The 12,728-nt window shown below is 43.1% G+C and overlaps 1 protein-coding gene across 2 annotated transcripts in view; it reads right to left on the bottom strand.

The window, feature by feature from the left end:
• Positions 1–1,085: 1,085 nt before the first annotated feature.
• pmepa1 (prostate transmembrane protein, androgen induced 1) overlaps positions 1,086–12,728 on the bottom strand; it is a 40,254-nt gene continuing 28,611 nt past the window's right edge. The window contains exons 2-5 of one of the 2 annotated variants that reach the window (XM_056274357.1): positions 7,075–7,229; positions 5,105–5,158; positions 4,457–4,821; positions 1,086–3,617 (exon numbers count right to left, since the gene is read on the bottom strand). In XM_056274357.1, coding sequence (XP_056130332.1) covers positions 3,278–3,617; positions 4,457–4,821; positions 5,105–5,158; positions 7,075–7,229 — 914 coding nt within the window. In that variant the 3' untranslated portion in view covers positions 1,086–3,277. The remainder of the gene's footprint in view (positions 3,618–4,456; positions 4,822–5,104; positions 5,159–7,074; positions 7,230–12,728) is intronic. The other variant, XM_056274358.1, reaches the window with a different exon arrangement.

Genomic DNA, 12,728 nt, shown 5'->3' on the forward strand with positions numbered 1-12,728 from the left:
TACTAGAGTTTGTTTTGTTTTTTGTTTTTTAATTTGTTGGGTCGTAACTCTGCTAACCTAATGTAAATCCAGTCAGTTAAGTCAGTATGCCTTCACGACTACTGGGAGGTTTTGGGGTAAGAAATAGTAGGGCAGTGTCCGGTGTCCTCACACCATCCCCGTCCTCTCCTCAGCTTGCCACGAAAACCTCTCAAGTGCATCATTTTGAGTTCCACGAAGTAATTAAAAAGACAATTAAGCATTAATTTATTTATATGCCTCCATCACTTCTTTAGTAGCGCGTAAGTATCAACTCTATCTTTAGGTAGGCACTCTTAATAAGATGGCACAATCTGAGCTGCCATTAACACGCGTGTCATTTTTCAACACTTCAGTGTGCCTAATTGAGGACAACCCAAATTGTGCTGCGTTCAACACATGAACTGTTGTGTTCCAAAATAAACTGACTTCCACCAGTCTCACAAAATGTTTAAGAGTCCAAAAACAATCGAGATTAATGTACTTAGATAGCCAAAGTACTTCACCGACCGACGGACTGGAGCCTGTGTTTTAGAGATTTCCAGCTAATTCGAGTAAAAACAGAAGGCGGGATTTTGAAACAAAACACTTCACATCTTGCATAAGAGCGACTCTAAAGGTTAAGGCCAATTAACCCTCAAAAGTAACTGATTGGACCCCTCCCTGTAATAGTTTTGACCAGGGTTTCAAAGTGTGGCACAAAGCCAGGACCCTAAGACCAGCACTGGCTGACAGAGGATTGTTGTCTCTCACCTAATGCAGTAAAGTGCTTAGAGATGCCTGCAAGAGATAGAGTTTACCAGAGGGTCATGCGCACGCGTGTGTGTGTGTATGGCCACAACAGTGCACAGTCATAGGTAAGACGTTATAGGCTACTTAAGCACACACATCCCTCCAACAGTGAGCACTAGAAAGGGGATGTAAGGTAACACACTCTCACTCTCACTCTCTCTCTCTCTCTCTCTCTCTCTCTCTCTCTCTCTCTCTCTCTCTCTCTCTCAAGTTAAATAAACAGACTTTCTGACACTTCAAGTACACAGCCTGATTTCAGGCTATTACCATGAAAAGCTAACTTAAATTACAGATTTCTACAATTACTACACATTGTCTCCTTTATGCATAAATTTAAGTCATTCATTCAGCATGAAAAAAGTCTGATTAGTGTGAGCGAACTCGTATGTGCTTGACTTGTTTCGGTTGAGGTAGTCTGTCAAAGTAACAGCGCGCTTTGACAAAACAGAGGCTTTAGCATTGTTGGTTAAGGCCTGGCTAATGGTAAAGCCGATGGAAAGAGAGAGCCATGAGGACAGCTTCTGATTGGGGCCCTCGGGTTGAATCCTGGCGATTGGCAGGTGGGACTCGAACATTTGCATAAACCAATTTTTATATATATCAATGGTATAATAATGGTTGGGTCCAAGTCCATTGTGCTCAATCAATGTCAGAATCTTCCAATAATCTGCTGAAAACCTAGCTACTGTGCACTGTGGCGGCGTGTCCCTCTGGTAAGCCTCCTGGAAACAGACAATGGAATTACTTCCCAGGACTTCTCACTTATCCGATCACACCGACAAAGACAGAGCTCCTTCACAATTAACAGTTTCTCACTCACGTTCTAACTGTGTATTCTAAAAAAATAGTGCAATTCTTTTCAGCAATTATATAAATAACTCTAAATTCGTGCTTTTTAAGTTTGCTTTCTGTTCGCATACACGTGTACACATATATCTACTGAATATACATGCCAACATGTATGTAGCACAATATTTAACATGTAAAAGTTGGCACCCCAACATATAACTGAACTTTTTTTTCTAGGGCTAGACAACATATAAAAAAAAAAAACAAAAAAAAAAACCCTCTTTAGATTCAATTTAGTTTAGAAAAATACCCCAACTTTCTCTGTCCTCTCTCTTATCAAACATATTGCAGATTTCTTTTTTTCTGTGTGGTGAACAGTCTTGAATCTTGTGCAAACTTTTCTTTTGAAAAGTTAAGCGTAGCATTTCAAAAGTAAAAAAAAAACATGTTTTGTTACAAGTCCTGCATTTGGTGGTTGATATATGACAGAACTTGTAACTCACAGAATTTTAGCACTGTGCTTGAACTGACAGCCTAGCTGAAGAAACCACTAAGTAAGGCTAACTTCTACCTGGAAACAGTCTAAACAGCTAAATTGTGCTGGCATGCTAATATGATATTATGCTAGCCTACTAATATGTTTACGTGCAAACATGCACCATTGATATAGCTAAAGCCTGGTGGGGGAGGCGGGGCGGGGCGGGGCGGGGTGGGGAGGGGGGGTAGTCAATGCCATATTTAGTCTGCACAGTCCTGAACAAGGATCTAAGGCAGACACCAGGGAGTGAAATGCAAACTAAAATGGCTTTTTTTTTTTAGACCTAATGAGGTCTGTTCTCCCCAGATACTTCCATTACAAGATTCGTTCTCAAACTGTTAAGTTGGAGGGAACCAGGACGATATGGAACCTAGTGAAACCAGAACCACAGAGAGAGTCTGCTGTCTATCAAAGCAGTGCATGGGGCGGGGACCACAAACTAAATTTTCCCACCTAGCTAGAAGATTGCAACATTTCGCTGTTCGCCTGAATAAGAATTGTTTTCAAAAAGCTGTAAGCTGAATAAGAAAACAAAACAGAACAAAACAACAGAACAACATCTATAGACATAAACAGAACAACAAGTAAATATTTATAAAGAATCAAGACTAGAGCTGTAATGTCAGTCTGATAGAGTTGGGTCAGGTTGGGGGGGCAGTGAACAGGAGAGGGTCTACCCTTAGGCAACCCCTCCTGTCTCAACTTCTCTCCTGCTCTTACATCATTATCATCGGTTCGTTTTTCATTTGAAGTGCTCCTTAGACAGGAAGCAGGAAGATGTGAGACAGGAAATAGCAAATATTCTTTGTGCAGGAGTCCCTGGGTATTCTTGCCCCACATCATGGTCTAGAAATAAGTTCCCTGCCACCTAATCCTCATACAAACCATTAGTTGGGGAAATTGTAAGAGTGACCACAATTCAGGATCTCTACGGGCAAATTCATCTTACAACTGAACCTGACCATGAAATCCTAAAAAGTGTCAGCATCTTCAAAACCCCAATCTTAACCTTAACCTTCAGGGCTACTGGAATTATTAACTGGAGTTTTGTCATTGGTTAAAGGCCATGATTTAGATTTCCCTATGGGCTAGGGATGAGGAAGTGGGGTTTACAGGAAACAGGAAGTGGCGTAAATACTGTCACACCTGCTGGGGCTTGTGGGATTTCTCTTTTGTATTCCTTGCATTCCTGTTGTTCACATTTCCTGGAGTGGGTGGGGCTTGTTGCTGAGGCAGAGGCCGGAGCAGACCATGTATCAGTGAGGACGGGGGTGCTTGTGAAGAGGGTAAAGTCCGATGGTTGTGGTTTTGGCTGATGTTTGGGGCCAGGGACGTTGGATGGTAAAAGTGCCCGATAACTTCGCTGTAAGCCGGAGGTGCCCCTTCTACTTGAGCACCCTGCTTCTGCTGCCTGGCCAAGGCCTCCTGGGCTTCTAGCACACTGATGCCTGCATGGACACTTGGAGGGGGGGCCTGCAGACTAGAAGAAAGAAAAAAAAAAGCATTAAGGCAATATTACCCCATGGCAGTCAATATTAAAGGCTTTTGCATAGCTGTGGACCTGTCGCACAGTTGTGATCCATCATTTTCTTTCTTCAAACAAACATGGTTTGGTTTCCGATTTTCTTGGAATGTTGTCACTAGTTCTGAGTCTATCAAATCCTCTGATGCGTCAAGATTTTGCAGGTCTGCTCTAGTTGATCTGTTTCAACTCGATCGAGAGTGACTACGTGATGGATGGGTCAAAGGATGTCAATCGTGTCCTTGCATGGCATGGTTGTACAGCAGTAACACTAAAGCACATCTTCTGTGTCTGAAGTTTTATTAAAACAAAAAACTAAAAAACGGCTGACTTAAAGGGACATAAATCAGTTTCCCAAAATGAATATAGATAGCAGCTGTGACATTAGGTGCTTGCAAGCAACAATAAAAGTAATTTTTTTCCCACAAACTTTTGTCTTTTGTCTGCTACTTTCCACATCTATGAATTAATGTCACATCGTGAATTAATGTGCTTTGGCTGATTTGAACAAGATAATGGTTGCTAGTTGTAGTGCCTATAGCAGTGGTTCTCAACTGGTCTGGCCTTGGGACCCACATTTTCCTATGGTCATTATGTCGCGACCCACTTTTATAGAATTCAAACCAAGCAAATGTATTTCTCAAAACTGGGCTAGTAAACACACATACACAAGCAACTTCTCCAGTAGCTTGTGTTGCGAACACATGACTACAATCCATTACCTAGGGCAACTATGAAATTAATCACTTCATTACCCCTTTTCAACTGCTGACAACACCTATACATAATGTTGTTACCTTGTCTGTCGACAGGAAGATGAGGGGTCCAGGAGGTGTGAGTCATACACTGTTCGATTGGGTGGAGCTCTGACTGACTCCCGGTTCAGCTCCATCTGTTGCTCTGGGTCTCGTAGCTGCAGGGTGCAGGGACCCTGGTAGGGCGGTGGTTCCTCCCCGTCTGACAGGGAGATGGTGGGGGGAAGGTCAATCAGGCTCTGGGGCAGGTAAGGGTAGGTGGGCTGGAAGCGACTTGGGGCATATGTGGACTGGAAGCGCTGTGTCTGGGGGTGCGGCTGGTTTTGGGACTGTGGGTGTTGGAGGTCCCGTTGTAGGTAGGATGGTGGAACCCCTCGGTCATGAGAGCGTGGGGTGTACACCTGGTGCTGTTGGAAAGAAACATGGAGGGGAAACTGATATAAGAGAGGTAAAATTACAGCCATGTCTCTCTCTAATATTGTATTGTACAATCTTTCTATCTGTCTGTCCATATTGCCAGAGTTTAGCCAATTCAAGTCAATTCAGTTTAATTCCCTTTTAATGACTAACCTGACCTAACCTGTCTGAACTGTTTTAGTGAGGCCAACCCCACCCACCTGGTTTTCTAAGTAGGTGAAAAAAATGCTAAACATTTTCTCTTTCAAGAGGAATTGAATGTCATTCGCTCACCTCGTTCAGCCCAGTGGCTGCCGCTGGGCCTTCAGAGGACCACAGACCCCCCTCCTTAGAGAGAGACAGTATAAGAAAGAAAAAGAGAGCGAGAGAAGAAGGGTTGATGTTGAGGGCCGGGAGATGAAGGAAGAGTATAGCAACAGAGAGGGGTATAAAAAAGTGAGTGGGAGGAGAGAATCAGAGGGAGGGAGAAAAAGAGAGCAAGAAAAAATAAAAAGAGGACATGAGGTGGGAGTAAAGGTGGGATAGAGAGGGTGACAGAAGGAAGAAAATAGGGACAGAAGAGGACAATAGCGAGTCAAAGTGAGAGAAAGAGTTGAAAATGAACAAGCAAGAAAGATGGGACAGATAGGTAAAAGAAGTATTGATAGTGAGAGAGGTGCAGAGATAGTTTAGACAGAATGTTGATTGATTGAGAGAGAGCGAGAGAGAGCGAGAGAGAGAGAGAGAGAGAGAGAAGGGAGGCGAGCAGACAGAACGAAAGAGAAGAGGATGTTAGCAGAATGTATATTCACAGTGCAGAGATAGAGCATCTTTTTGTGTGCGATTTGTTGTGTAATTCACCAACTGTCCGCTAGAAGGCTTCACTGTTTTGTATTTTCTTAATGGCGCTGTACCGTCTCTCACACCAAATATGGAAGGGATGGAGCTAGTTCCACAGAATTCACATCTACGCTCACAAAATAACAGCAAACATAAATAAATAGGGCTTTAAATGAGAACCCTTTGCAGGCTGGAGAATATTAAGTTTTATTTGTCTATCTCAAAATGGAGACACTGCTCACTTAAAACTGGAAAATATAACAGCTGATCTGTTTGCTCATTTCCTTATTAAGCTTATGGGAATTAGCGTGGAGAGTATTTTTAGTCATATATAATGACTGAAAGACACTTATTTTCTTGTAGAATTTCCCTCTTTTATTTACTTATTTCTAAATTCAATTACTATGTCCTAGTGAATACTGGGTTTTGTTTTTTTGGAAATGGCAGTCTGTAATCCGTCTGTTTTTCTCCCTGAATATCAGTCTCTCTGTCTATTTGTGTTTGTATGCCTGTCTCTCGGTCTATCAGTATGTCAGCCTGTCTGTCTAACTGCCTGTATGACTGTCTCTCTGTCTGTCACCCTATCTGTCTGGCAACTTAAATTAAATAGGACAATACCTCCCCTGAGTAGTGTGCATGAGTGTATGCATGTGTGCAAGCCTGTATGGCTCATCTGTGAGTCACATGCTACTTGTGAAATTGCAAACACACACACACACACACACACACACACACACACACACACACACACACACACACACACACACACACACACACACACACACACACACACACACACACACACACACACACACACACAGACGGACAAACAGAGAAACAGATGATTCAGTAGCAGGTGATGCAGGGAGAAACCAGGGAAGCCATATGGTTCTAGGTGCCTAAAGTGCAAGTCACGGTGTGTGTGTGTGGTGTGTGTGTGTGTGTGTGTGTGTGTGTGTGTGTGTTTTTTTTAATGAAGAACAACTCTTCAAACACTTGCACAGGCCAACAGCTGCATTTACTATGGTTACCTTGTGTGTCAGTGGCCCTAAAAGCTGTTTTCTTGTGAATCACATGTTTCAGTGATGTTTTCTTACTTGGTGACTAAACTACAAATCCACAGTATTTTCAGTCAGCATAGCTTAGCAAGGTAAAGGTTTAAGCCTTGCTCACACTACCCAATTTTGTTTACACTGCCAAACTTTTTTTTCATGAAAATTAACAGGTTAACTAGTCGTGACAGACAAATAGTGTGCGTTGCCTACATGCTTTGCATATTAATAAAAAATGCGGTCAGGGAAGTACTTTTCTGCAGAAGAAAAAAAACGTAGCGAAAATAATTAACCCTGGAGCTTCCTCTGTTGAATCCATGTTCTGCAGAACATGTATTCAACAACCTATGGCCTGCTGGGGGCAGTACTTACATTGGCCAATGGCAGGTGTCTCCTGCGGGTGTGGGCGTGTCTGGAGAGGAGGGAACGAGCGGATAGGCGGTAGTGGTTTAACAAACAGGTGATCACCACTACCATCACCATCATCACCACCACTATCACCAGGATCTGGACAAACTCCAGCTGGGCTAGAAGGAGAACGAGAGAGAGACAGAGAGAGAGAGAGGGAGAGAGAGAGAGAGGGAGAGAGAGAGAGTTTAACAACGATGTTTTTTGCGGAACATTTTGTGGGTGTTAGAAGTGAGATGATGAGTTTTCATTGTATTTACATTTCAAAAGGAAAAACTATATGAATGTAAAAGAGTACAAGAATTTTATGCAGCAATATAGATTGTCGAAATGAAGTATCTCTATGGTATGTTTTGAAATTTCAGTACTCAGTTTACAGTGACTTTAAACATTTTGAGGTGAATACGTTTAGAGTATTTCCATCCTCATCGCATCAACAGTGTTCCAGCTGGGACTGTGTGTTTATGTTTCATTGGCGGGCGAGCACACACTCACACAAAAACAGAAAACAAAATCCAAGAACATTTTCTCTCAGAAGATAGGCTTAGGCTGCAGTCAACAACTAACCAACAATAAAACACATGGAAAACATCAAATGTGCGTGCATGAGTGAGTCTCTTCCCACGGTGTGTAAATTTGTGTTTCTCCATCATAGCCTTATTTCTCGTTCATGCAGCGTGTTATTATTCATAATAATAACAATAATAATAATAATGGTGATTGAGGTCAACTGACAGGATCAGGAGACCTTGTAAAGAATCCCTACTATATTCAGTTTTGTTGTATTGCTGTCTATATAATTTTCTCTATCTTATTTTGAAAATGAGTAGACCCCTTCATGCAGCCTGAGGGTCAAAAATTAGTTTGGATCATGCAAAAAACAGCTTTTTTTTGTGGTTACCATGCTAGCTAGCTCTTGTACTAAACAGGGATTCACCTTTCTTGTCTTTTTATGTTTCTGATTCATACGTGTGCACTTTAAAGTAAACCTCCCAATCGTATGTGTGTGCTGGAAGTCACATAAGAGGTAATACCCCTGAGGACATTGTGCAGATGGTAATCTTCAGATATTAGCCTCACCGTCCCACCAGATATCAAAGAACACCCTCTGGGCTATTGCAGATTAAAGCACCACAGCCTGGGAAAATACTGCATTTTGTTTGGCCGTTAAACTTCAAGCAGTGTATAACCTCTCAGATTCAGCATTACTGATACAGCTGCTGTGTTTATTGATGAGTCATTTCTACTAAGGTTTGCCCTATTTCTTGATGTTCCTAGTATGTAATAATCTCAGCTAATATGGGACAGTGGAGTGACCGGGTTACAGGTACCAACTGCAACCTCAGCATGTACTAGCAGAAAAAAAAAATCTGAAATTTGATGCCAAAAACACTGAGATGTAGGGAAAAAACAAACCTTATGGACATGTCTTCATTCAATGTGAGTCTTTTATCGGTCAAAGTCTCAAAATTGATCCCATCTCATTTTGTCCCACTGAGTGATTACCCTTATCCCATTCCTTTGTTTTATACTTGCTCCATTTTTTTGTGTTAGACAGACAGACAGGCAGAAAGACAGACAGAAAGATAAACCTTGACCTCGCCAGCATTTGTTGCTCGTAATGTTGGCGACTTAAAAATTAAAGCTTGTTCTGTGGTTGCACTCTTTCTAAATTGTCTGGGATAAGAGCGGAACAGCTGAAGCACTAAAATTCAAAGAAAATACAGGAGGCTGTGCCTTTAATGGCGTTTGAACCGTCTGCTGCTGCTGCTGCTGCTGTGTGTTGGGTGGTCTGGAGCCACCCAACACAAGGCTGAAACTTTTCAACAGACTTCAAACAGAGACAGACCAGCTTGCCAGAGGTCAGTGTGTCTCTGGTGCAACCAGACGACAACACACACACACACACACACACACACGCACACACACACACAAAGAACCAGACAGACAGGGCTACCTTTGTTTAGAGGCAGTCTACCCTTAACCCTTCCCCCCCCCAAACCACATAAACTCACACACACACACACACACACACACACACACACACACACACACACACACACACACACACACACACACACACACACACACACACACAAGTCAAGGTTTTTTTCCTCACACTTTTGGTAAGGCGCACAGAGGGGTCAGGGCCAAGTCAGACGACAGGAGAGCATAAACTAGCCTGGAAACCACACCCACCCCTCTCACCCCCCACCCCCACACACCTACCTACCACCCCACACACACACACACACCGAGCTAAACCATATATTGATCTTGAAGATGGGCATTAAGATAATTCACTCCAGTTTTTAAATTAAATTACTGACAAGTTCCACTAACTACCAATTATTACTCAACTGGGAGAAAGAGGCAAGATGGGGGGGGGGGGGGGCGCCGAGAGAATATGGCGGCACCTCAGTCCGACAGCTCTCACAGAGTACAACATTATTTCTAACAATTTACAATTATATCACCCATTTTTATGAGCTTAAGAGAGACCCATTCAAGCAGTCCTTTTACCATGTCAGTAAAGAATCCACCATTTCCAAATCAGCCACGCGAGTCAAGCTGACCTACACCTCACTGTTCAAACAGGCAACCCGTTTAACCAGTCAACACACATTTTACTTGATTTTAGAGCTACTTTTAAAAAAGGGGTCTGCACGGTCCTGCGCATTTTGTTTAGCAAGACACACCGTCAGTATCGTTAATAAACACATTTCACTCCACTTGACTCGATTCTGATGTCAAAATCCAACGGCCACTATTCCCTTATTATCAGCTGACCAAGCTGTTCCCCCAGCCAAACTACAATTAGCTAGGCGCACCTTCCAAGGGGGCAGGTGGGAGTCGAGTCTTCCCATAGCTTGGAAGATGTCATCTAATGGCAAAATTACAACTGGAAATATGATTAAAAATACAGCCAAACATCTCGTGTCCTCAAGGTAAAATTCCCCATACTGCTCAAAGACGGTGTCTGGTGCAAAAGCCGAACAACTCACCGCATTGTTGTGTTTGAACACAATTGTCATGGTTGTGATTCCCCGAGGACGGCTGCATCTCTTCTCTTCGCAAGGTCTTGCCTGAAGCAAAGGGTCACGTCTCTGCTTTTAAAGATCTTTGTTTTGGACAAAGTCTTTACCCTTTACAATTTGGTTTTCCACATTTAATCCGGTCTTCACTTGTATTCCGATGATTATCGCCAAACGAGCTTTCCCACAGGCGTACTAACGGTGCCCACGTCAAATTTAGACTGCCCCCAATTCTCTCTGGAGAGACACTTGTACAAACTACCAGCGAACAAACTGATGCTGTGTGCGTCTCCACACCGAGTGACACACACACTGAGGCTGGCAAATGCTTTGTCTCCTTTTCCCCACGCACATGCACACACACACACGCGCATACACACAGTTTCCCACTGTCTAGACACACACACACACACACACACACACACACACACACACACACACACACACACACACACACACAGAGGGAACAGCTGACCAGCTGACCCCCACCCCACCCGCTCCCCCCAGCCAATCTCCAACAATGGAGGTCAGAGCCAGAGAAAGGGAGATGGACAGAAAGAGAGGGGGAGTGGTGGGAACATCTAGGAGAGACAGATGGGTCAGAGGGATAAAGAGAATAATGATGAAATGCACACAGATGAAGAGAGACAGAGAGAGAGAGAGAGACAGAGAGAGAGAGAGAGAGAGAGAGAGAGAGAGAGAGAGAGAGAGAGAGAGAGAGAGAGAGAGAGAGAGAGAGAGAGAGAGAGAGAGAGAGAGAGAGAGAGAGAGGAGAAGGAGAAGGAGAAGGAGAAGGAGAAGGAGAAGGAGAAGGAGAAGGAGAAGGGTGGCCAGACAAGTCTCACCAACTGCTTAAGCAAGACTACGTCTATCTATATCTATGGACCATTAGCCTTCACACAGAGTTCAGAAGACTTGAGAGTGCCATTTTCTACTGGTTGCATTTCTACCGATAAAATGTCTAATTGATCAGAGGGGGCTAAATTATTCTGAAAATTTAACTTTAAAATGTGCAATTTCTAACATTACTCCCACAGTCCTTTTCTGTCAAGAAATGTAGGTAATCACTACATATATGTGCAGCTCAGAATAAGCATTTATTCATCGATGCATGTGTGCACTACTCTTCCAGAAGGTAGATTCATACAATGAGGAGTGGTTTCTTCTGGGATTTTAGGTTTTGTTCATGACTGTGCTAGTTTGTTTGTAATAACTGTCACTATAATGATTATACATAGAGCTTTGTTTCTGATATTCACACTCATTTTATACACACAGATCTCTGGCTTATTTCTATATTAAATAAAATCAAAAGTTCCCTTGCAAGAATTAAACCAGTGACTTCATTTTCAATTGGAGGATAGCCCCGCAAAGCTGGAAAAGAGTTATGCCACAAACATAATGTTAAACTATCAAACCAACCATGTGACAAGAGAGAGAGAGAGAGAGAGAGAGAGAGAGAGAGAGAGAGAGAGAGAGAGAGAGAGAGAGAGAGAGAGAGAGAGAGAGAGAGAGAGAGAGAGAGAGAGAGAGAGAGAGGCACACAGGAAGGAAGAAACTGACAGAGGAAGTGACTTAAGAGTGTGAATGAAGGAGAGGAAGAGGAAGAGAGACACTGAAAGAGTGAGCACATTTTCCTGACATGTCTCTTTGCAGACAGATGCAGCTGTACATAGGGATTAACGTGAGAGTTGGTGCTGGTTAAGAAGGTACTAGCTAAATTCACAGACACATGGCTAACTGGTATGACCAGGTTATTGGGTACAGACCGAGCAGGCCTACAGACAGATGGCCACATGGCCATGGTTTGCTGCTTAAGTCTTTAAAGTAGGCTACTTAGGTGGTCACTGGGACTTGCCCTGGTCCACTGAGCAACTCTGATGGGGGGAGTTTAGTGCCTGGTTCAAAGGCCTGTCAAATCGTTCCAGGGACACGAGCTGGCCTCCATCTTGATCAAGTCCTCTTCGTACAACTTCCGTCAGTCACCCAGAAGCTGCTGCTGACTCAACCAATATGGGGCGTTTAATATGCCATCTTTTCTTTTTCTCATTTTATTTTTACAATTGCGCAATTTCCGCACTGCTGATGATCAGGAAGCAGACTGCTCAGGTGAGACACTTGAGAAACTTGCATTTCTGTGCAACACTTCACATCTCTTGTCTGTGGAATAGGACTTCCTCCCAAGGTACAGAACCATGTCGGAAATACATGTTCAACAAACCACATCTGTTTCTTATTGAGCAGTACCCAGGACCCAGACAGGTGGTGGTTTTAATCTTATTGAAATTCTGCTCTGCATCACCACAAAGTGCAGACAGACACTGGGACTGTGCAGAATCTGCACCTCTCCCATTTCATTTGCTTTGTTTTTCCACTGGTAAGAGCTGTTTTGAGTTTCAGGACACACTGCTTAAACTACACATGCACACAGCGCTGCCCATTAACGCCCAAAAACACAAACGTAGACTGAACTAATGAAACGTATAACACACCAGCTCATTCCCCATTTCATTGACTGAATATACATTTTTTTACTTCACCTCAAAATCCATGAAATAATGCCTTGCTCAAACACACAACTAA

Source organism: Lampris incognitus, chromosome 2, assembly GCF_029633865.1.
Source record: "Lampris incognitus isolate fLamInc1 chromosome 2, fLamInc1.hap2, whole genome shotgun sequence".
Lineage (NCBI taxonomy): Eukaryota > Metazoa > Chordata > Actinopteri > Lampriformes > Lampridae > Lampris > Lampris incognitus.